Raw genomic sequence first — 24469 nt, forward strand, 5'->3', positions numbered from 1 at the left:
AAATGGTTTCCTAACGGGATGGCCACACCATGCCGCATTTTTACAAGTGTGCAGAAAATAACATGCAGTTTTATATGATATTATATTATATTATACTGAGATTCTGAGATGCATAAAGCTGTCAGGTTTAATGGGGAGCGTAAATAACCGAGCGGCATTGGCCGTTGCAGACGAGGCCTCGTTTCAGTGTGAATTTAAAACCGTGTCTCGTGCTGAGATGAACGATGTATGTGAAGCATGTGTAAGCTCTGTGGTTAATCTTAACTCTGCAGGCGAGGAGGAGGCTGAAAGACCCGAAACCAACCCTTGACTCTGCAGACGGAGGCGAGAGGTTCGAATCACACACTGTGCAGCGGATGGCAGCAGATGGAGATGAAATTGTTTGTTTGTTTTTTTCTCTAAAATAACATGCAGTTCCTGTAATACGACTGCATGCAAAACACAGAAGTTTTAGTCAGTTTCATAGCTACACCTAACTTGTAAAGATTACTTTAACTGACTGTTGCCATTCTGCTGGGGTGCAAAAATATTGGCACCCTTATTAAACCTTATCTATCAGTGTAAACATAGATAATATTTGGGTCATGTTTTGGTTTGTTTGTTTTCTCAATACACTTTGAGCAACAAAAGCTCGTCTGTTGGATGAGACCACACGGGCCAGCCTTCCCGTGTTATGCCTGATCTGTGTACTCTGACACTAAACTACCATGATAGTACTCTTTACCAGCCCATATCCCATACTGCTCTGGGCCTGTTTATTCTGTTTAGTGATGGTTCAGCAGAATGTCTGTGACTGGTGAAGCAGGTGTTACTGGTTGATTGCCTGCACTGCCTGTGGCTGTGTTCCAAGGTTCTATGTTAAAACCTCTGTGTGTGTGTGTGTGCGTGTGTGTGTGTGTGTGTGTGTGTACCAGTGCACCAACCAATGAAAAACTAATGAACACTATATGATGTCAAATCCACTGTTTAAGGAACACTAATGTTCATTATTCACTTTTTTTTGTATATGTTACTAGACTAGTTTTCACACTTTTAATATGTAATGATGGTGCAATTGCATAAAAAGTGGGAAAAAAGTGTCACATCTAGGCCTTATAGTGTGCTGTGATTTGCAATTCATGCCCCGTTGATGTAAATGTGTTTGGATGTGATGTTTGCCGAAGCCTGTATCAGTGTATAACTGTCTGTGTGTAATCTGATTGAAGTTCTGATCTCATTACGCTTGCTGTCTCAGCATGTGATGGAGTGGCTCTTAGCAGCCTGCTCCTCCTCCCATCCGTCTTAATAGCTGCCACCGTCGTTGTCCTGGTCATATGTCTCTCAACTTCTCCTGCTGCAGCAACAATAAGCAGCTCGGTTAAGGAAATATTCTAAAATCATTAAGATAATGGTTTGAGGAAACTTGGATCAAATGTCCTTGAACACATTTTTTATTAAAAGTGCAGGAAATCCAGACGCACAGCACTCCTGTGATGTAACGTAATGTAACATGTTAAAAATGTGCAGCAGGAATTTTCTCATCTGTGCCATTCTTTTGTAAGCCAGAGCAGTCGCAGCATGACGCACAGCTTGGGAAGACAAAAGCTCGGTTTGCAACTCCTTTCCTTTGGTGACCTTCCAGAAGAAGCAGTGCTGCAACACATCAGGAGAAAGTGCATTCATTAACATTTTTGCCCTCTTACAATCTTACAAGCTTGTCTGCCAGAAGATGAATTTTTTGGGGAGTATTTTACTGCAAAGATCACATGACCACAGGATGAATACATAACCTGCTCTTACATTTCCGTCTAATCGTTTAATTTTTTTCTTAAAGAAGGACACATCATACTTTTTTGCATTACCTGTAAAGTTACATTTAATAAAATAAGTTTGCTTCTTTTATCACTTACAGTATAGCAGCTACAAACAGCCTCTCTTAATTCTCTTTCTTTAAGTTAATGGGACAAAAAAATGCAGCTTCTTAAAATGTTGGAAAACTTTCAGTTACTGATTTTTTCTCTGAATGTTCCAAAGCGCAGACACTGGAGACTCCTTCCATCATCTTAAACAAATATAAAATGTCTTTTATAAAAACAAATATCAAAGAAATGTCTTTTATAAAATCCCAAAGATCGCAGTGTTACAGCTAGAACAGATTTGATATTCATCATCTGATTTTATTCCTTGTTTTTTAAATCAGGTGTGTTTTCTTATGTGTGAAATCATTTTCAGTCTGAATCTGATGAGGGCAAGCATTCAGCAGTGACTGCAGGAAGTCATGGTCTCCCTGTATTTCCGTTGGTTGGTGCTTGTGATGTTCATCGCATTCACCGTTGGTGGAAACGTGTTGGTGTGTTTAGCAGTTTGTACGAGTCGCCGTCTTCGCTGCATCAGCAGCTGCTTTGTGGTGGCTCTGGCTGTGACAGATCTGCTAGTCGGCCTGTTCGTGCTGCCTCTCAGTGCCACATTAGAGCTGCGTGGAGGTCGCTGGCCACTAGGGGGCACCATTTGCAACATCTATCTTTCTGTAGATGTGACTTTGGGCACCGCATCCATCTTTACGTTGCTTGCAATCAGCGTGGATCGTTACTTGGCTATCTCTGCGCCACTCAGCTACACCACGAGGCTTACACCAGCACGAGCGACGGCAGCAATTGTGGTTATTTGGATCACTTCACTTACAGTGGCCTTCGCTCCCATCCACATGGGTTGGAACACAGCAGATTTCAACGTACAGAACCGTGACTGGAGGATGGGGAATGAGGGAGATGAGGGACGGACTTGCCGTTATGAGTGGAACAATAATTACGTGCTGCTTGCCGCCTTCTGCATGTACTTCTTCCCTCTGCTGGTCATGTGTGGGATGTACCATCGCATCTTCAGCATGGCACGTGAACAGGTATCTTATTCACACAGAAACTAATGAATTATACATTTCCTTTGTGTCCTGTGCTCCTCAGAAAATCAAAACTGTTTTAGAGCTTCCTTTATCCCTCACTCTCTTTCTCCCTCAGGTGCGTCGTATTCGTGCTGCCACTCCGTCCATCACTCGTTCATCAACATCACTGAGAGGGGCCACACTGAGAGAGCACAAAGCCACCATGACTCTGGCTGCAGTGCTTGGAGTGTTCATTGTCTGCTGGCTGCCATACATCGTCTTCTTCACCTGCATGGGCCTGAGGCGTGAGACAGAGCCACCCCGAGTTGCACACTCTGTAGTGCTCTGGCTGGGTTACTTCAACTCTGCCCTGAACCCCATCCTGTACCCCGCCCTAAACCGAGACTTCAGACATGCCTATGGACATCTGCTGCGCTGCAGGAACCCACATAAGAACACGTTCATGTCTATCAGAACTTCAGGAAAAGACAGAAGTGTCTTGTCTGATGAGTTTCAGAGTGAAAACAAATGTAGCAAGTCTTCCATGGAGATGCATCTCCACCAGGAAGAGATGAATGATGATGCAGGTCCAGAACACACCAGTTAACCTCTATATTACAATATGCTTTAACTTTGTGCCCGAATAAAACCATGAACACAAGCATGAGAAAAATGAGAAGATAAAAGATAATGGAGAGATTTTTGGAATAAACATGTGGTCCGAGTTTCTCATGTCTCAATGATTGGTGTGTATGTAGATGGAACTATTTTTGTTATGTTTTGTTAACTATTTAACTATTTTATACTTTATGATACCTTGAGAACAAAACAATTTCTACAGTGTTGCTGAGGTGACCTGGTGCTTAATTTTTATAAGATTTGACTATGAGATAAAACATAGGACATATACATTGTACATATAATCTTGAAATGGTATAAAGACATACTGGAACTTGAATACAATATGTCAAGTCAGATGTTCCACAAAATATTAAGTCATGTGGTTCAAATTACACAAGATACCAATGAGCTCTGAATGTTATATGTAGCATTGAAATATTATCTAATGGCATTAATGTATTATTTCATGACTTCCATATATTATCTTGTGACAATATATTATCTCGCATTCACAGTATATTGTCTTGTGGCCTCAGTGTATTATCTTGTCGCTTCAGTTTTTTTTATCCTATGGACTCATTTATTTGTCGCTTTATTATTTCTTATTCCATGGCCTCAGTGTTTTATCTTGTGGCCTCAATATACTATCTCATGAAATTAATGTATAATCTCATGGCTTTCATATATCATCTAGTGCCACAAATATATTATCTCATGGCCTCATTGTATTATCTAGTAGCCTTACAATATTAACTCATTCTCTCAATTTATTATCTCATGGCCTTAGTGTATTATCTCATTTCCTCAGTATATTATCTTCTCCCTTCAATTTATTATCTCATGGCCTCAGTGTATTATCCAGTAGCCTCAAAATGTTAACTCTTCTTTAATGTATTATTTCATGGGCTCAATGTTTTATCTTGTGGCCCTTTACATATTATCTCATGGCATCAATATATTATCTTGTATCTCAACATATTAACTCATAGCCTACATATATTACCTAGTGGCCTCAATATATTATCTCATGGTCACAATAGCATACACCTCAGAATTTTATCTAATCACTTCAATGTATTATCTCGTGACCTCAGTGTATTATCTCATAGCCTCAGTGTATTATCTCATGGCCTCTATATAATAAATATGGCTACACCTTATTAAAAATAAGCACCTTGTCTCCTCAGCAGCCCTGAAGGTTTAGTGTTTGTCCTAAATTTAGTTTCCTCTGACCCAAAATGTCATCCATTATACAGGAGATCACTGGGGCTCCAATGCTACAACAATTAAAAGAAGTGTGCAGCTACATGTTATGCGTAATGCTAGCTACACTATTTTAATATTCTTTTATAGACTGAATTAAACATTTAATTTGTAAATAGAAACACAGTGAATGCAAACAGCTTTTTATTTCCATGTCATTTAAGAAGAAATGGTTATTAATTCATTATTTCAAATGAAACAGATTTGTGATGACTTAAAATGTGTATCAGCGTAAATGATGTACAAAGAAAAGATATAAATACATGTGTATTCTTTGTTATGTCTTCTTTTGTGTGACGTTCACACCATCTGTTTGGCACCTTTAAAACATCCTACAGCGAGACAGGAAAATGAGACGGCTGGAAAAGCTCCATTTAAAAAAAAGAGCTCACAGAAATTAAGATCACACGTTTGTGTGATAAATTACGAGTGCTACAATCTGCACGTCGTCAGTGTCAGACAGAATGTTCTGGAAGGGAATAACACGGATAGGATGGAGTGCTTTCAGAGCGAGGACTTGGAAGCGATGGAAAATTGAAGCGGATATTCTGGGACAGTGTTTGGATCAAGTTTATAAAATAAACTTCTACAGCGGATTGTTTACACAATACTGTAGAGTAGAGGAGCATGGGGGGTCAAGTCATCCAAAATGTATCTTGAACCATTATTATTATTATTATTATTATTATTATTATTATTATTATTATTATTATTATTATTATTTGTAACAACATTTGTAGTAAACGTTTTTATTATTTTGTTTTATTTATTATTTTATATTATTTTTATTAATATTTATATTTTAATTATTTAATGGATTTGGGAGGAAAAATAAGCTGATGTCTAGTCTCAATGCTCCAAAAGAAATTTGTTGTTTATTAGGTCAAGGTCAAAGCACAATGTAATTTGTTCTGTACAGGCATCTATTTGATGTATAATGTATTGATTGTATTGAAAACATTATGAGGTGATGCTAAATGAGAAATTAGAAAGGATATTAACATCTCTCTCCCGGTAAGAAAGGAAAAAAGTAACTGGAAACGTTCAGTAACCTCTCTGACTGTGTTTGTGTTTTCTGACCTCTTGTGGAGACTTGAGGTATTGCAGAGAGGAATTACAGAGTTGCTATGTAGAACCAGTGACTTAACCAGAAAGCCTGGTGTATTAGTTATGACCGATAAGCACTTTTACTGTTTTATATACAGTGCATTCCTCTAAAATCTGAAATCTTTCTGCTCATCTTCTCTCAGTGTATATGTTCCACAATAAACGTGTAATTTATCTAACAAGAAGCAAAACCATTATGACAATGAACACCTCTGTAATGTTCCACTTTATGGATCATGTCACAAATTTGACAAAGAATAAACACCTTAGATTAAAAACGAATCTTTCTTTACCATCACCATAACTGCTGTTAAATTAAGTGTACACTACCCATGCTGATCTCTACAGAGATTTGAAATGCAGTCAGGTGCTAATGGGTTCTTCAGCAGATTCTTAGATGGTTCTAAAATCATTACACATTTCACTGCCCTGAATTTAAGCAGAAAAACATCTCAAATAATAATAAAAATATATTTTCTAACATTTTCTAAAAATAATTTCTAAACATTTCTTGCTCGTTGATTCTGAAACAGGGCAGTGCAGACACTTTCGTGCATGAAAGCAAGCAATGATTTTAAAAAATGCCTTTGTGTTGTAAGTGTTTATTTTGGTCTCTCTGGTCTTACATGGAGAATGTAGGTGTCAAGATGTACATTTTTCTACACAATCAATGTGACCAGTGACAGTTACTCTCTGGCTCTGACTGATCCCTTACTAAACCACCGATTTATATCATAAATATTCAATTTCAAAGTGCAACTAAGCAGCAAAATGACCTTGAAAGCAACAGATGTTCTTTATTATATAAGTCTATATGAAGAAAATGATAAACTTTAGATCATATTATATTATATTCAAGCATTCATACATTCAAACTTAATGTTTGAAACCCTACAGTTGATCTATTTTGCATATTTTTTTAGATTGCATATTTTTGGCAATTAGTTCCACAGTGTGAAAAGCAGGTCATATAGAAATCAGATAGCGTCACTGTAAACACAGCCCTTACTGGAACGTAATTAGGTATTCAGGATAGGCGTAAACATCGTGGAAGATCACAAACATTGTTTGATTTGGATCAGTGACGCTGTCATACTGCTCCGTGCCAGTTGATTTTTTGTCTGGAGGTGTGAGGAGACCAGCTTTCCCTGTGGTGAAGTCACCAACCAACACACGAGCCAAATACATGCGCTTGTGGCCTTTCTGATCAGGCTTGGCATAGCCTTGGGCAGAGTAACACGGGTCAACAGCAAAATACACACCGTTCCCGTACATGGCACCTATAGACACAACAGAAGAATAGTGAAAATATGTTTCTAAATTGACAGTTAAATTCTCTTAAACTCTTTTCCACTTATTAACTTATTTATTTTACAACTTATTTTCATGCAGCTCAATTCTAGTTCCTCTAGCCCCTACCATGCATCCCGGCATAGCTGCGATTGAAACCTCGCTCGTTGATCTTATCGATATTAGCAGGGCCGGTGCCGTGGAAAAGCAGCTTTTCATTGTTTGTGTGGTTGTTCTTTTTTTCCAGGTATACCTTCTGGTTCATGTAGTTCTTCCATAAGGTCTCATTCTGAACTCTTTCAATCTGAGGATTTTGCACAATTAGCAGGGTCTAAAACAAAACACAACAAGTGTCGAATTCATGGAGTCTCCTTTAAAAATGACTTACTTTAAGGATGTTTGAGGTCAATCCTGTTTGCCTGAACAACGTCTCCACATCAGCGTATTCTTTACTGCCTTGTTGAATTTCGACCTTCAAAAGGAACTTTCCCTTCATGTCTTTCCAATGACTGGGTAAAGAGACAGAATTTTGTTCTTCTAACAAACAAAACAAAAATCATAATTAAAAAACATAAATAAAAAGCAAATAATACAGTAATATACAAACTGGTTACTGTATCTAGTAGATTTGATCCTCTACATTATGAGAATACAAAGAATCATATCTTACGTTTTCGATCAATCCTTTTCAATTCAATCTCTCTGTGTTTCCCTTTAGCTTTCCCAGAGATAAAGTTCGCCTCATAAGGGTCATTATTGATGCTGATCATTACACGAGGCTGCTTAAACTGTAATGCCTCCTCCAGGTCGTAGTTGGTCAGAAGGTCAAAAGGCACAAATTTCCCACTGTGGTCCTGATACTGCCACTCCACTTGGGTCATAAGTGAAAAAGCTTCACGGTGTCGTGTCATGTTCTTCTCCACTTTACGAATCATGTCACGGATTTGGCTCTCAGCCTTCACCACGTCTCGTGTCAGGCCCTCCATGGTGAGCACCGGCTCGGGACCACTCTTTAAGAGCTGGATACTGACCGTCAGCTCCCTCTGCAGGTTGCTCAGTATGTCAGCTTCCTCCTGGCCAAAGTTGCTGATGGCCGAGTCCTGGATTTTTGAGCTCATGTGTTCCCTCACAATGAAGCTGGTGATCAGGTTCCTCGCCATGTTCAGGTCCTCCTGACTCTCTCCACACAGCTGAAGTACAACAGGCTCGAACTCCTCGCCCACCAACACGAATTCTTCATTTTCAGCCCCTTCTGATTTGTTGCCACGAAAGTAGCTGACCACAGTTTCTATTTCCCCTAAAACACAATCCATGCTTGGTTTAGTAAAAGAAAAGCAGAATAAATAGATCAGTTGTATAGGTATAGTTTCCAGGTTGAATTTTTTAAATTATTTTTATACTTTGTATTCATCCACATACCTTTAATCCAGCCTATAATACCACCTTCCTCATCCAGACGTTCCTGCTGCTTCTTCAGCATGCTCTGATGAAAATCAGATACCATGGGTGTCTGGAATATCAAGAATTTTACACTTTGCAAATGTGTTCCTTTTTTCTTCTTCACAAAGTCAATCAAGGCTTCAATCATGGCATCTGCAACAGCAGAAGGGTGGGCTCCACCTTGACCTAATAATCACAAACGTAAAAAGAAATAAGAGAAACAATGACTGAGAAAAAAGCACTGAAGTAACCACCTTGTATGACCTCATAATAGTTTCTCACAAAGAATCCAAGCAAGTGTCAGAATCTACCTGTGCCAAGTGCTGGAAAGGCGACAGACGAGAACTTTTGTTCCTCACAGAACTTTAATACAGAGTAAACAACATTTTTGATTTCTGCAGGACTGTTTCGACCTACAATGTGAATAATGTTTCTGCATGGAAGCTGTCCTCCTAAAGTCATGATCATGTCTCCATTCTGAGATTGTGATGCCACTAAATAATAAAAAAAATTTAAAAATAATAATAATTACACAACATCAGTCAGGATCCTAAGTTATCATAATGTAAAATTAAATCACATATTATAGAAGAAAAGGGTTTACTAACTAATCTGTTGACATTCCCTTTCCACTGCAATACCAGCAGCATCTAAAATGGCCTTGGAAACTCCTGGATAAATAGAGATGAAACCACCAAGGCTCATAAAAAGATTGGAAAGGTGCTGTGTTAATGTAGCTTTTGTCATGATATACAATAGTAGTTTACCTGATTTTAGAGAGAATGATGAATTGGAGGAATTAACAACTGCATCACATCTCTCTTTGGTGATGTCACCTGAAGACACCTCCAGAGTCAAATGCTTTATTTGCATTCTGTGCACTCCAAGACTAGGAGTAGAAACCGCTCCAATATAAACTGCTGAAACAGAAATATCACTGTTAGTACTAAGATGTCAGTTTGACTTTATTTTAATAATTTAAAAAAATACAATAAAACTCCAACAGGAAGCCTGATTATTAAAGTTGATGAATAGCAGCAGGCAGAGACGCTCACCAGCAGGCTGTTGTGATCTAACAGGAGGTGTTTTTTTAGCTGGTGATTGCTGAACAGCGTGTGCTCTTTTCCTGATGGAACCCTGCCATCCACCTCTGAAGCTTTTTACAAAGCACTAATAAGACAAAAAAATATCATTATTTTAAGTCACACATAGAGAAACCACTTCCTGAAAAAGTGAGCAACTTTTCCTAGTACCTGGACTGTCTCACTGGCTGATGGATGCACCATCACCGTCACCTCTTTAAGGAACTGAGGCAAAACACTGGCACTGAAGGCATGAATCTCACTTAGCAAAATTCTGGAGACCAGATCTATGGGAAAGTTAAGGTTCCCTGTGCCGATGGCTGGAAAGGAAATCGAAGTCATTTTATGTCTCTCTGCTTTTTTCAGGCAGGTGTCAATGATCCCTTGTAGAATCTATTAAAACAAAGTACAAATCATGCCAAATTAAGTCACCTGACACAATGATATATTGTATATTGCAATGAAAATATAACTATATAGATATGTAGAATGTGCTAAACAGCTACAAAGTCGGCAGTCACCTCATTTTCTGAGCTATTCCCTCCTTTCCAATATGGACAAACGGTATGGAAGACCATTTGACATTTTAAGTTATAGCCTTTAGTGTCCACTATGTTTCCATACTTCAGCCTGGAAATACCTTGTGAATAAATTTCAGCTTGCATTTGAGGACCAGCAGCGTTGAGTATTGCTTTGGAGACGGCACCTTTACTGAGATCAAGGTCTTCAGAGATGGTATTGATGATGACATCAGACTGTAAGATAAACACCAAAGATAAATTCTGAAATACATTTCTGAAATTCACACTCATAGCTTGCCTTGAAATATTTACTTACATGTGCATCCTGGATATTCCCCTTCCTCAGAATGATTTTCAGTCCTTCTTTTGTAGATTGATCTTCAAGAAACCCTGAGCCTGACCTGTCTATGTCCTCATACTGGGATCTAAATTCATTACCCCTTACTACATTGTCATGTCTACCAACATCTTGTCCATGATACCCCTGACCTCGGTTACTTTGACCCTGATGATTCTGACCATGCTGACCATGGCCATGGCCAATTTGCCGTGGTAATGTTATTCTGGGGTTGAAGTCAGTAAACTCCTTTTTAACAGCCTGTACCATGGCATCGACAGTTTTGGAATTATTGTCCACCAAATGAATCTCTTTCAGTGTGCTCATGCCACCTTGGCCAATCTGGAATTCAACATATGAATGTAGTTCCTTAGCAATCGTCTCAGTGCAGAGGTCAAGAGGAAATCCAAATATCCCTGAGCTGATGGCAGGGATTGCAATGGAGGAGCACCTTTTAAACACAGCTTGGTCCAAACTTTCCCTCACAGCTTGTCTCAGTTGCCTCACAGCCGTAGACTTGTTGGTACTGTAAAAGCGGGGACCTACAGCATGCACCACATATTTACATGGCAGACGGCCTGCTTCTGTAGTAATAGCTTTCCCAGTTAACAGTTTCCCATGTTTAGCTATATATTGATTACTGCTTTGTTGTAAAGATGGACCTGCAGCATTCAGAAGTGCTAATGCTAAACCACCAATGTGCTTCAAGTCCTCGTTGGCAGCATTGACTACAGCATCTACTTTTAACTGGCAGATGTCGGCCTTCAGGACTTTGATGACAATCCCACCAGGAGTCTGAACCTCACAGAAATGCTGTACAGAGTGTTCCACTGTACCTTCATTATAACTCTTTTCATGGTAACTCTCCTCAATGTCTTCCTCTACAGAAGCATCCTCAAGCACAACTACAAATCTTTCATCCTTTATCATCATAAAGATCATGCTACCCTGTTCCTGGAAATACTTTTTCGCTCCTGCCTTTCTAATTGTAAACTTATCAGTGAAAACATTTTTTGCAATGTTCTGAAAAGCCATTAGCGCAGGCTGAACATGAATACGCTCTCCAGACACTCGAATCAAGGGTCTTTTTGAGTCAAAATGTATGTTCAGTTCATCACCCTTTAAAAATTTCTGCCAAACTTGGGGCTTCTTCTCTCTGATAAATTTCACTACAGCAGAACACTTGACACGAAGGGTCTCTTCTACCCTTGAGTATTTATTAATAAATTGCTCCAGACTCTTACTGACTTCTCTGACTGGTTCCTGAAAGCCACAAACCATAAGTGTATTCCTGTCCTCTAAGGACTTTATAAGCACTGTTGTCTTCTTGGATGAGTTGTATGACTCGCAAAGCTGATTAGTGAGATCTTTCCATTCTGGCCTTTTGAGCACAGCTAGGTCTTCTACAGAAAGTCTCTGTGATGTCAGCATCATTTCAAGCCTCTTCTCAGCCTCAGTCAGTGTTTTATCTGTACTCGCAGTCAAAACATTGTCCCCATTTTCAAATCTGTAGACCGCATTAATTCCCTTGGATGTAAACATATCTCTTGACATTTCCTCAGAGTCCACTGAGCTCAAGAAATTCAGCAAGGAAGAATCCATTTTCAGAATTTTCTCTTTCATGCTCAATCGTCTCTCCAAGATGAAATTCTTGATTTCAATAATTTCCATATGAAGCCCAGTTAACTGTAACTGATTTACATCCTTTCTGTACGTCAGCTCCAGCTGTGGATATTTGGCTAAAGCACTCTTTTGCAGTTCCTCCTGCTGAAACAAGAAGAATATGGCAGGGGGCATAATAATGCTGTCTGAGGTCTTCATCTTTTCCCTTTCTATCTGACTTGATGCATCCTTTAAAACGGTCTCCAATATCGGTTTCAACATGTTAATATCTTTAGCCATTCCTGCCAGAGTCAGACATCCTGTTGAGAAATCCACCTCCAGTACAGCTTTGTCTTTTACAACAGACCGGATATCTTTCTCTACTGCAGTCCATACTGAAGGCATCACTGAATACTCAAAAACACCAAAGCAGGAGAGGATGTTTTTGAAAGCATCTATGGTGTCTTCCTTCCAGCTGTCTATGTGCTTTTTGGCTATACCTTTTCGTCTCAGCAGGGCAGGAAGAGGACTCAACAAAACTTCATCTTTGTCTATCTTCACTTGGCAGAAGTGTGAGCTCATCTGGTTACAGATGGAAGAGATTTGTCCTTTCTTCTGGAGGAATTCTCTAATGGCAGGATGGATCTTATGTGTAAATGGTTTGGGCAGCGACCACTTTGGTCTGTCTTTGCCATACAAAACAGAACCCAAAGAAGGGAAATATGGGTATATATTAATTGGGCTGTTGCGAATGGCATGTTTTTTCCCCAGGACATTCTGGACAGCTAAAAAAGAATGACAAGAGATGTCATGGTATGATCCATACAAATATAATGCATTGTGAATTTTATAAAATATTAAATTTCTTGAAATATGAAATATGTAGCCAAGCATGGATATTCAGTATTCCTTATAGTTCCAGAGAGTGATAAACAAATTCACCTTCAAAATATCTAATGTTGCACAGAGGGCCAAAATACCCTCACTGGCCACTGTACCCCAAACATTCATACAGTTTTCCAATCAGCCAATCATGTGGCAGATGTGTAACACTCAAATCATGCAGACACATGTCAAGACCTTCAGGTAATGTTCACATCAAACCTCAGATTTTGGAAAAAGCAGGATGGGTTGATGGTGTTAAAAGGGCTGTTTGAGTATTTCAGAAACCGCTGATCTCCCAGGATTTCCATACACTTACTGGTGCAAAAAATACAATCCTGTGAGTTTACGTAGTGCAGGTAGAACTGTCTGATTAACAAGAAAAATCAGAGGAGAATGACCATACAGGTTCAAGTTGACAGCAAGGCTACAGTAACTCAGATAACCACTCTTTACAACACTGGTAAACATCCCAGAACACACACCATGATGAAAATGAGGTACACGGATCTGAAGAAAAAGAGGCCACAGACTCACAAGAACTGAAATGGAGGCTGGAAAAAGAATTGCCTGTCCAGTTTCATGGCCATTTTTCTAAACCTTGAACAGCATCAGGGGGTTTCTGCAAACCTATTCTGGTGTTTGATGTGTACATCATCTGAGGTTTCTCCTGTATCTGTATGTTTTGTTGCATTGCACTTGACTGGCTGTGTCTGAATGATCTGGTGTTCCTCTTATAGTGGCTGGTTAGTGTATGCCAAAATTCCACAAATTTTCAATGTATGCAATTAAAATACAAATGATTTACCCTGGTGATCTTGAAAGGTGATGATTGCAACTTGTTCATCTGCTATGACCTTGATTCTTTCCACGGCTCCTACATGCTTTTCAAAGTAAAGTTCTAGAAACTGATTATGGCACTGAGCAGGCAGGTTTTCCACTCTGACACTTCGACTTTTCTCCAGATGCCGGGCCTTGAAACCATACTCAAGGAACTTCTTTTTAGTTCCGCATTCTTTGAGAAACTTCTCTACAGCTAAAAGAAAACAAAATGATCCTTAAGTTCAGTCTGTTCATTTGTGATTTACTTAAGGCTGACATTATTTCACACTGCAAGTTAAGGACATACCGCTGGGGTCCTTAAAGGTCACAACGGCAGCATTTGATTCTGATATTAACTCTAAGGAATGTTCCACTTCAGAATGACCACAGAAACTCTCCACTAATAGCGTTAGGAAGTCTTCATTCATGTCTTCTGGCACATTCTCTAGGACCACAGCACTGGACCATGGCGTGTCTTCCAAAACCTCAGTGATTTGACTCGCATCAAATCCAACTGGAGGCCAAAATACAGAAAACACAATGTTTATTTTCTTACATGACAAAGTTTACCTATTCTTCTGTGAAAGACTCAGGACTTACAGTATGGGCACATGGTGACTGGCTGATTGGATATAGTGTGATCCGTCTTCTCCAAAATTCTCTTTGCAGCTAAAATGTTGAAGTAAATCCATGTAAATGCACATGATACTGCAGTTACAGCACCCATATTTCGGCACCAAACTGTCTCTGAGTTTTCATATTCCAAACATTAGAATCAGAGAAGATTAATTTGGTCTTGATTAATCTGCATTAATCTGTCAACCTTCTGAAAGGTTTTTATATCATTTTATTACAGATGTAAAAGTTTGTTTTTAAGTAATTTAGAGCACAGTGTGTGCAGGTTCTAAGACCGCTGTAAAGCTAAGGAGCAAATGTTTTAATGTTTTAACTTTGTTTATTACAATTTAACCTTCTTTGGAGATGTTAAATACTTCCTGCACATTCAAATAACATTTTTTGCTAATTGCGGTTTAGTTAGCAAGCTACAAGGGAAAAGGCTAAAATGAATTTTTTGTGTATAATGAGTAAAACACTTCAGAACTTCACTTTACGTTAATTTTCTCAGCTTCATCTCAAACAGCTTAAGCTTCACACACAATACTACCTCACTCCTCTGCAGCAGAACTTATGGAGTGACTGAATGTTTTCTGGAAAAACTTGGCTCATACCATCTTGTGAGCAGAATGTCACAATAAGTCTTTGGTCCTGAGGATTTACGTTGATTTTCTCTACACCTCCACCCCACTTTTCAAGGTACTGCTCCAGAAATTTAATGTTGGTGATGATATCAGCAGGGACATTATCCACTTGCACACTGCAGGCTGACCACACAGCAGGAAATGAACAGCAATTAAATCATAGCTGTTATTATATCAGAGTTTCTTTACACACAAACACACACACACACTAATGTAGCATGCACATTATATGTAAAGGAGAAGTAAAGGAGAAGTGTAAAATCTAAAGGGTAACACTATATGTAAAGGAGAAGTACACTTTCTCCTAAAGTAAATAGATTTCTTTCTATTAAAGCTGCAAATTAAAGTGTAAACAGTTCCTCACCTGCTTGACAAGCTCCAGCTGACACATCACTTCCTGTTTTAGCCTATAAAACACAGGAGCACATTTATTCACCTAGATAAGGCCCGGGTTGTTTTACCACATTGTTGTAAACAGGTTTAGAAGTTCAAAATCCACTTTCTGAGTGCTTGAGTTACTCTACACCCTACTGCGTGGAGAAGGTGGATCTATTTTTGTCGTGATTCGGTGTATATAGAATAGATACGATGCATCAGTAGAAGCTGGACAATTCCAAAGAAATCAAGAATCATTTGATTTAAAAAAATTACTTGGTTTTAGTAGAAATGAATGGCTGAATGTTTAAAGATAATAAGAGAAAATACATATAACAATAAATAAAACACTTGTATAACTTAAAAACACCTAATAAACAAAATCGTCCACTTACTGATGCTTGGGCTTTTTCTTCTGGGCGACTTCCTGAATCACTGGATGGTTTGGACACCTTTAGCTTTACCACCTGTTTCTCGATGGGCACTGCATGATCAGCTTTATCGAGAACTTGATCCCGGACTGAGACACACAAGCAAATACAATCACTTTTTTTTTTTTACGTTTTTGTTTGACAAAAGTCTCACCATTCTCTGTGTTTCTATCCAGATGGTTTCATAACACTGTTGGTGTTTATTCCACCCTGTACGTGTTCAGTAAACACTCTGTATTACACTTTAACACACACACACACACACGTTCGCACTCAACAGAAGCAGCTAAAAAATATAACGCGGAATCGATCCTCCACATTATTTCAACTTGTTAAATCCGGCTGTATTATTTATCCGATTAAAACTCACTTTCTTCTGATTTGAAGAAGACAGTACAGCTCCGATCAGACCATTTGATGACGCAGTCTCCTCCCTGAGATTTCTTTCTGCTCTGAAAGTAAATCTGAACTTTGCTTTGGAGTGTTTTAGGGTTTATAGATGACCAGTCTCCCTCCACGAGCACTGGATACGGAAATTCATCCATGTTTGTCCCCCTGAAGTCCAGCAATGACCGCGATCACAGCGCAGGAGAAGTTCGGGTCTTTCAGCGTAAACTCGCACTTTCGCTTTCGTTTCTTTCTTCAGCGCTGCTTTGAATAGAAAACGAAAGGGATTGTCAGTTAACCTGAAAAAAAAAAAACTAATTGTCTAGTATAATAATATAACAATAAGAATACTAATATAAAATTCGACTTGTGATTTGACTTATAGTAATCTTTTTTTAGCTAAACTTAAGGCAAACGAGTTTTTTTTTATTTATTTATTCAAACAGAACATTTGCAGTTCATACAGATCATCATCGCCTTTAAAAAATAATAATAAATTATAGCCTTCGAATAACATAGATTTAAATATGAAAATCACAACGAATTCATTTTCTCCTAATAGTTATTATCTTCAACTCTTAATTTTGCGAGTAACTGGCCACGCCCCAGTTTGGTTGGTTTAATGAAACTGGTGCAATGACGCCAAGAAACCAGCAGATGGCCAAACACACATTTAAACAAGGGTATGATTTAACTTTCAACCATTTTATTTCTTCAACAGATTATTATAAACCACAGATTATTTTTTGGATCACAGAGCGTATCAACAGTGCTAAAACGTTAAGTAAAATATATATTATAGTATTATAATTCTTCTCTGTTCTGGCACCAAGGTGGTGGAATGAACTTCCCCTAGATGTCCAAACAGCTAAGCCACTGGCCATCTTCAAACGACAGGTGAAACAATTAAACTAACTCTTATTTTAAAAAAAATTGTTGTGCTAAATTTCCTCCCAAGACAGGGAGGAAATATACACAGTTTTTAGGTTGATGGTATTCAAAGTCTCTGTGACCTAGTGAACCAGTGGTGATGTATTCATATATATATATATATATATATATATATATGATAGAGACTTTTGTACACCCAAAAAAAAATCCCTGTATAATCAAGATTATTTTTAAGTCTCCTAATAAATATACAATTACACTGAGCTGCAAAGAAGCAAATAGGCCATCAGATGGCGCCAAATTACAAGCAAACCTAATCAGGGATTCTGAACGCAGGCCACACAATCACATAACAGATCGTTTAATAGCAAAAAGACTACAATATATGGACTAAGACCAGTGTTAGTATATTATATGAGGTACAGTTATATACAAAACTGTATCTTACAAATGGAAGACCGCTAAAGGGATTTGGGATTTTAAATATATAAAGTACATCTATCTCTAGACCTTACACCTTGGTCTGCACTTATCAGTTTTAAGGTATAATAATAATAATAATAATAATAATAATAATAATAATAATAATAATGTGAAAATCCTTAACTAACTCTTATTTCTCTTACATAGCCATTATTTTCATCCTTAAACCACAAGAGGTTTCTGCTTTAACTGCAATATCGCCACATCTATTAATTAATAGTAATAAATGTTACTTTTCATTCAGTATCATTCACACTATCCGTGTGAGGAGATCAAAAAGATGGAAAAAAAAGAAGAAGGGAAATCTGACATCCTGGGACATGAATCCTGCTGAAGAGACGGTTTCTGGTTTTCTAAAGGATTCAATCTGAAAGGAATTGTAATTACGCTGAGTCGAGGGTTCAGGGCCAAGCAGAGACAGTGAGACAGAAGCAGCAGATAAACTCAAAACCTTCTGAGCCTTAAACTCTGATCTGCCTCATGAGCACGAGATCCTGGAGGAGTAAATGAGGGAAGAGGGATTAAGCTGGAGATGAACAGAGATATGGAAATCCAAATGATCTTGGAGGAGAACTTTTAAAAATATAGATTAATAAGTCTATTTCTGAGATGAAGCCAACTGTGGAGAGAGAAAGAGAGAAAGAGAGAGAGAGAGCCCTCAAGAGAAGCAGCAAAGCAATATCCCTTTTTTTGCTGAGCTGGTTCACAACTAAATTACTTTTCTTCCTTCATTCTCTCTCTTTTTCTTCTTCTTCCTTTTCTCTCTTGTTTATTGTCTCGCTGCTTCTCTCTGCAGTCAGAGGCTTTAGGGCTTTATTTGTATTTTTATCTCCTTTCACCTCTGGCTCGGTTTTCCACACATCAGTGCACTCATCCCTCAGAGAGACAGCAACAGAGAGAGAGAGAGAGAGAGAGAGAGAGAGAGACAGACACAGAGACACAGAGACACAGAGAGAAATGGAGGGAGAAAATGGTAAAGAATATTGAGCAACAGAGAGAAGGAAGAAAAAGAAGAAGAGAGAGAGAGAGAGAGCAACAGAGAGAGTGATAGAGAGAAATACAGAGCTAGAAAAAGATAAAGACAGTGAAAATAAAGAGGAATAAATGAGAAAAATAAATGAGAGGAAAAGTGGGAAAGAGAAAGTGTTTCTATATGCAATTAAGTCAGAGAGAGAGAGAGAGAGAGAGAGAGAGAGTGCAATCATATTAGTCCCTCTCGCTCTCTCTTCACACTCATTCTCGACATAGCAGGAGTTTTCTTTTCCTTTTTCAATTACATGGCATCTCTAAGAGGAATAAGAGAGGAAGCAGAGAATCGCTTATTACAGTGTAATGGCTGCACGTGTCACAGCGACTTCAGCAATTTCTGTCTAATAAAAAACACGTGTACAAACAATTCGACATACTGCAACTCTGCTGCGCTGCGTATAAACAGCATGGCGTAAATATGCAAATGAGCCGTCTTCTCTTAATAACATGGAGTGTTTTGCCAAGAGACTGAAATGAAAACCGACTCCACGTCAGGGAGGTGAAAATTCCCTCATTTCTGATCACAGCATAGACCATTTCATCAAGATCTCACTTCACTTCCATGTGAAGAGCTGATGCTGCTGTAAACAGAAAGCAAGTCAGACTGACCTAAACTTCCACTGCTTACACTTCCCTCCAGGATTTCTGAATCTTTCATCTTTCATTTTGGATCTTCAGAATGAAGCTCTGCCCCTTTTGACACCAACCATCACAACGTAAAGGTTTCAAATATTCTCTTGTGTGGTTTATTTGAAATAGAAATCTGTAGAGGAAAAAGACCATTGAAATGAATATTAGAGCTGAGAGGAACCAGCTTCTGGGAAAAAATCAGAAAGTTTTGAGAGTAAAGACGTGTCTTTCATAAGTTTTGTTGTTGTTGATCATTTTGAAAGAAACCACGATTAAATTATGATTCAGATTTTTATCTCTTGATACGTGATTTGTTTTGAATATATTATATTCAGATTTTTTTTGAGCATTTTTGACTTGAAAACTTTGGAAAATCCTGCATGTCCCCCAAGGCCCACCCTCCCTCATGCCCCAAACCTCCCCCCAGGGCCCGCCCTCCTCCGTGCCATCTGCATTAGCGTCATATTTAATCATTCAGTTCTGAGTGATTTTTCACTTTCCTCTCTCATTTCACTCAAACGCCTGCATCACCATCAGCATCACTTCTCCTTCCTTACCTGAATACGCAGAGCAAAGACTTTCACAAGCGTTAATAAGTAATCTTACAGAGTGTGAGTCATGTGATTATTTTCACACATCGCTATGAGTCACGTTTAAGTCTGTTTTAAGATGCCATTAAAACAAAGTCTGATAAATGATCACACACACACACACACACAGAGGTGGTTTATACATCACTTTTTATTCTTATATGTTTAAACCTCGAGTCACACTGTAAAATGATCCCATGTTAAAAGAAAAATCTCTGCTGTGAATTAAACAAAAAGTTTAAAGAGAAATGTTTCAGTGTTTGTTTGGTTTTTTAATGTCATCCAGACAGAGCGACAGACGGGGTTCTATATTTATCTTCCTCAACCCTGGAAGTCATCACTGCATTCTGCACTGAACGCAAAGCCTTTCAGTCTGCACTTCCTGTCGTTTCTGCACTCCTCTATATCCCGTTCAGGGTCTGAGCGTGTCTGGAGTCCATCCTGGGAACACACCCTGGACGATGAATCCATAGGAGAACCCAGAGGAACCTCATGTGACCTCACGGCTCGACTGTTGGCTGGTTTATGTCTCTGTCTGATCTTATACATGTGTTTATATTAAATTCAAGTCAACTAAAGCTTCTAATTAATAAATAAATGCAAACATACATTTTAAAAAAATGTTGATCCTGAACTATCGATTTTGAAGGATGGGACCTGCGTGTAACCTACCTGTGTGAGATTGTGGGTAAGGAAAATTTACAAAATTTAAAGGGGAAGGAAGAGCTGCCTTTAATATTTGATAAGAGAAGAGCTGCTGGAGCTGAAACACACTGCAGATGGAGAGGAAGCTGCCAGGCACAAAGCCGAGTGTCCTGGGAGCTGGAGCAGTGTGTCTGTGAGTGTGTGTGTGTGTGTGCGAGTGTGTGTGATTGTCACTCACATTACAAGCATTATTTTAAAATAATAAACACTTTTCAGATTAGGCCACGCCCACCGTTGGGTCGCTGTGTTTCACCTTATCTTATGTTAATATTAAGGCTGCTAGATTAGATTTATATGAAACCAGAGTTTCATATACATATATAAACACATAATTGTCTAATTGTTTAATCAGAGGTAAGATATCATCCTGCTTTCAGATAAACACTAATAAATACTTCTGTGGACGGAAACTGTACATTAGTGTGAACAGCGGAAAGATGGAGGGTGAAATTTCGTGAAATATTTCCATGTCCGTCTCTGTATCTGAGTGATGCTCTGTCATGTGGGACGTTAAACCATGCATTAGAGGGTTGTGTACTGCAGTGCAGAACCTGTGTGTGTATGTGTGTGTGTGTGTGTGAACGCTATCCTGCAGTGCGTGAGCATTTCACGGACTGTAAATCCAGCCCCTGCTGCACAGCCTTCATCGCTCACTGCGGGGAAAAAAAAACAGGCCAAGGCTGTTGTTCGACTCCTCAGTCGTATAAATGTTTCGCCAGCTAAGATCACCATCCGCGTTCTCACATCTTAACTATAATCAGCTTTACCCGAAACATTTAGACCTTTCTTTTATCTAATTGGCTAATGCTGTGCTGTTTATCACGATGTCAAGATTTACCTGTATGAAAGCAACACAGCTGGCAGGAGTGGCGATTGCTGTCATAAAGCCGAGCTGTTGCGTCGCCGTGAAGCTGATTTCATCCCGTTTTCGACATGTTACACCATTTTCATAAGGAAATTTAAATCTAAACAGCGACACACATGCTTTCCAGCTAAAAAGAAAAAAAATTCCATCACTCTGCATTCTGGAGATGATTTGATTCCTGCATTATTACAGACGAACTCAGGCTTTAATCATTTATTCTGCAGAACCAGGAGTCAAGGTCATGCTATAGCTGGAGAGCAATTAGTGGAAATGCTATTTAACATAAATCCAGAACAGCAGCTGGAAATAGTAGCATTCATGACAATACACACACACAAGCACACACACACAGATGAAAAAAGAACACATTTGTTCAGAAAGTGTTAATCAGTCTTCTAACAGCTTTGTCTGTTATTCACTTTATCAGTAAAACAATCCTGAGAAATTAGAATGATCGTGTGTGTGTTCTGCAGTTTGCTAGTGTGTGTGCGTGCACTCACTCATTACCAGAGCAACAGACTCCTCTCAGATTGCTTTCTGCGTGATTAGACTTTTATTGTGGTCGACGTATCAAACTAAATTTCAGTCAATCAGCTCTAATCACTGCTCTGACTGCAGTTCTCCAAGAGGAGTCCAATTTCTGACAAACTCACGGCATTAAACATCCATTAACGCTTCACTGTTATCTATCAAACCGTTTTGGATGCAGCGCATTAGTGGAATTCACTTGCGCAAACAAAACAAGCAGAAAAGCTGGAGTCATGCAGGAATTTCAGTCTGGAGCGACACCGGAAACATACACACACACTCACACACACACACACACACACACACAGCCTGACTTGACTAAACACACCTGCCTGGTGTCACTCATCCCTGGTGTCATCTGCCTGTCAGTAAACCCTTTTAGACCTGCATTATACTCCATCATCACAAACACACCGAGTTCCTGAGTTCCTCCTGTCAGTCACCAAACACTCAGCTTCACCATCACATCATGAACAGAGATGATAAAATTATTTCTCCGAGCAAGAGGCATGAAAGAAAGACACAAAGTTCTCACAGCAGGTCCGTCTATGATGATTTCCTTTGTGAAACAGTTTCTAAGGGCAGGCAGTCGCTGCATACCAAATTACACATTATTTATCTCCACTGTGTAGTATGGATAGCATGAATCATGTGAAAATTCGAGCAAAAATAAGAGGAGCACTTCAGGAACCTGGATGATTCACTTATTCACCTGAAAAAAACAAGTGTGAAGAGGGGTGGAGCTACTGTACCAGGCACTGATGCTAGATGAAGAAAATCATTTCAAGATGACCAACTACACTACGATGGACCATAAATTAGTCCATGCATGTTGTGTGATTTATTTATTACTTAATATTTTATAAATTCAGCGAATTCTAAACACTAAAGCTCCGGTAGCTGCATCACGTTTCGTTTGACGTCATTCACCATCGACTGGAAAACTGCTTCTTCTTCCACTTTTAGAAATTCAGCATTAGTGTTCCTTGCATGAGATGATTCAATACTTCTAAAACGCATACACTAGACGCTAGAGTACATAGTGTAAGTGTGGAGTGTATTACTTGGGACACAGCTCATGTGATGTGGATTTGTTATTAGGTGATAATACACATGATGCAGAGCCAAGATTTAAGCTGGAGCTCTAGCACTTTATCTCTTACTACAGCAGTAAACTTTTATTTAAAAGAACAGAGAATAATTTTAAACAACCATGTTTTTAGTGGGGTCTCGTCGTTAAACTGCTCCAACAGAATTTTTTTTCTGTTTCTATGTCTGGGTGGTGAAGGTGTGTGTTTGCTGTTCCTCTGTCCACGCATTCTCATTAACCTGGTACCTCAGAACCAAATGGCTGAATGTTTGCAGAAGGGATATGAAATAATCACCATCATCGTCATTGTAGTCATCTTCATTAGGAACTGATTAGATTTCGGAAATTGCTCCGAACAGGGTGAAGGTCACAGCAAGGTCAGATTTTCTTTATAGACTTTATAGAATTTATGTTTGAGGAATATCAGGGATAAACAAATTTAGACATAGGATTAGACTTCTTGGTGGTGATGGAGGCATCCTCATTTAGGAGTGAAAAAAAACCACATGGTTTATGTGGAAATCCACTGTGATGGTGTGTCTCTCCTGAACTCATGAGACTTTTGCCACAATATGCTACATATAAATCACTTTGAGTGACATCTAACCAAAACACCGTCTCATCTACACACATGCACACACAGTTTCAGGATATGGATATTTATAGCCAGTTTTAAAGACGCCCTCTGTGAGTGCAGTCACATCACATTAGTGTAACTAAACTCACTGCACATTTCCGGAAGCTTCTTCAGTGGTGTAGGATGAAGTCTAACACACATCACTTAATCCACTTCAGCCCCTACACACCACATCATACATCTTTCCTACAGAAAATTGATCAAACATTAAAGTGTGTGAGATTTTAAACACATCTCAACCCACTGCAAACCTCTGCTAAAACTAAAACACACACCAGACTGCACTGTGCACGATTTTATCTCAAAAATAAAACACACAAAATCTAAATGAAAATCAGAAATAAGAGAATCGGGTGCTGAGGAAAACGTGGCATAAAAATGTACACAACACACACAGTACAACAAACATTTAAAACCTCACACACACGACACATGTAAGTTAAAGTTGTGAGCATTAAGGGACATTAAGGACGTCCTATCCATGACTTTTAAAATATATTCATATTTTTAATCGAGTATTTTACCCCTGAGCTGTAGTGTGTGTAACAGGGTTGTGTTTTCTCTAGGGAGCTTGTAGGATGTTAAACAGATTTCCACATAAACTACACAAGTTTCTACATAGCTTTTATCTTCACTTTACAGTCAGACTTAAAAATGATGTCATTTTAAAGACTGACCTGATGGAGGGTTTGCTTCTGTTTCCTTTTTGCTCATCTAATCATCTGTCCATCATGTCATCAGCATC

General features: G+C 38.8%; 2 protein-coding genes across 5 annotated transcripts; one reads left to right on the forward strand and one right to left on the reverse strand.

Annotated features, from left to right (window-relative positions):
• Positions 1-1990: 1990 nt before the first annotated feature.
• Positions 1991-5104, forward strand: hrh2b (histamine receptor H2b). The gene is made up of 2 exons (XM_058412101.1): positions 1991-2878; positions 2994-5104. Exons 1-2 carry the CDS (start codon positions 2258-2260, stop codon positions 3462-3464), a joined length of 1092 nt encoding a protein of 363 aa, XP_058268084.1. The 5' UTR covers positions 1991-2257; the 3' UTR covers positions 3465-5104.
• Positions 5105-5594: 490 nt separating this feature from the next.
• LOC131366979 (protein mono-ADP-ribosyltransferase PARP14-like) lies at positions 5595-16528 on the reverse strand. Of its 4 annotated transcripts, none has more exons than XM_058412100.1 (19): positions 16260-16528; positions 15854-15978; positions 15448-15490; positions 15054-15206; positions 14425-14493; positions 14132-14338; positions 13811-14038; positions 10498-12905; positions 10182-10415; positions 9832-10053; positions 9634-9748; positions 9346-9495; positions 9187-9249; positions 8890-9072; positions 8558-8764; positions 7809-8435; positions 7527-7672; positions 7268-7442; positions 5595-7128 (listed from the first exon to the last, which is right to left on the reverse strand). In XM_058412100.1, the coding sequence occupies exons 1-19, from the start codon at positions 16432-16434 to the stop codon at positions 6854-6856; spliced, it is 5805 nt and encodes a 1934-aa protein (XP_058268083.1). In that variant the 5' UTR covers positions 16435-16528; the 3' UTR covers positions 5595-6853. The 4 variants fall into 4 exon arrangements, with proteins under 4 accessions (XP_058268083.1, XP_058268081.1, XP_058268082.1 ...); XM_058412098.1 differs by having other exon boundaries at positions 5596-7128; positions 9346-9498; XM_058412099.1 differs by having other exon boundaries at positions 5597-7128; positions 7527-7675.
• Between the last annotated feature and the right edge of the window lie 7941 nt (positions 16529-24469).

The sequence above is a fragment of the Hemibagrus wyckioides genome, linkage group LG16 (assembly GCF_019097595.1).
Source record: "Hemibagrus wyckioides isolate EC202008001 linkage group LG16, SWU_Hwy_1.0, whole genome shotgun sequence".
Taxonomy (NCBI): Eukaryota; Metazoa; Chordata; class Actinopteri; order Siluriformes; family Bagridae; genus Hemibagrus; species Hemibagrus wyckioides.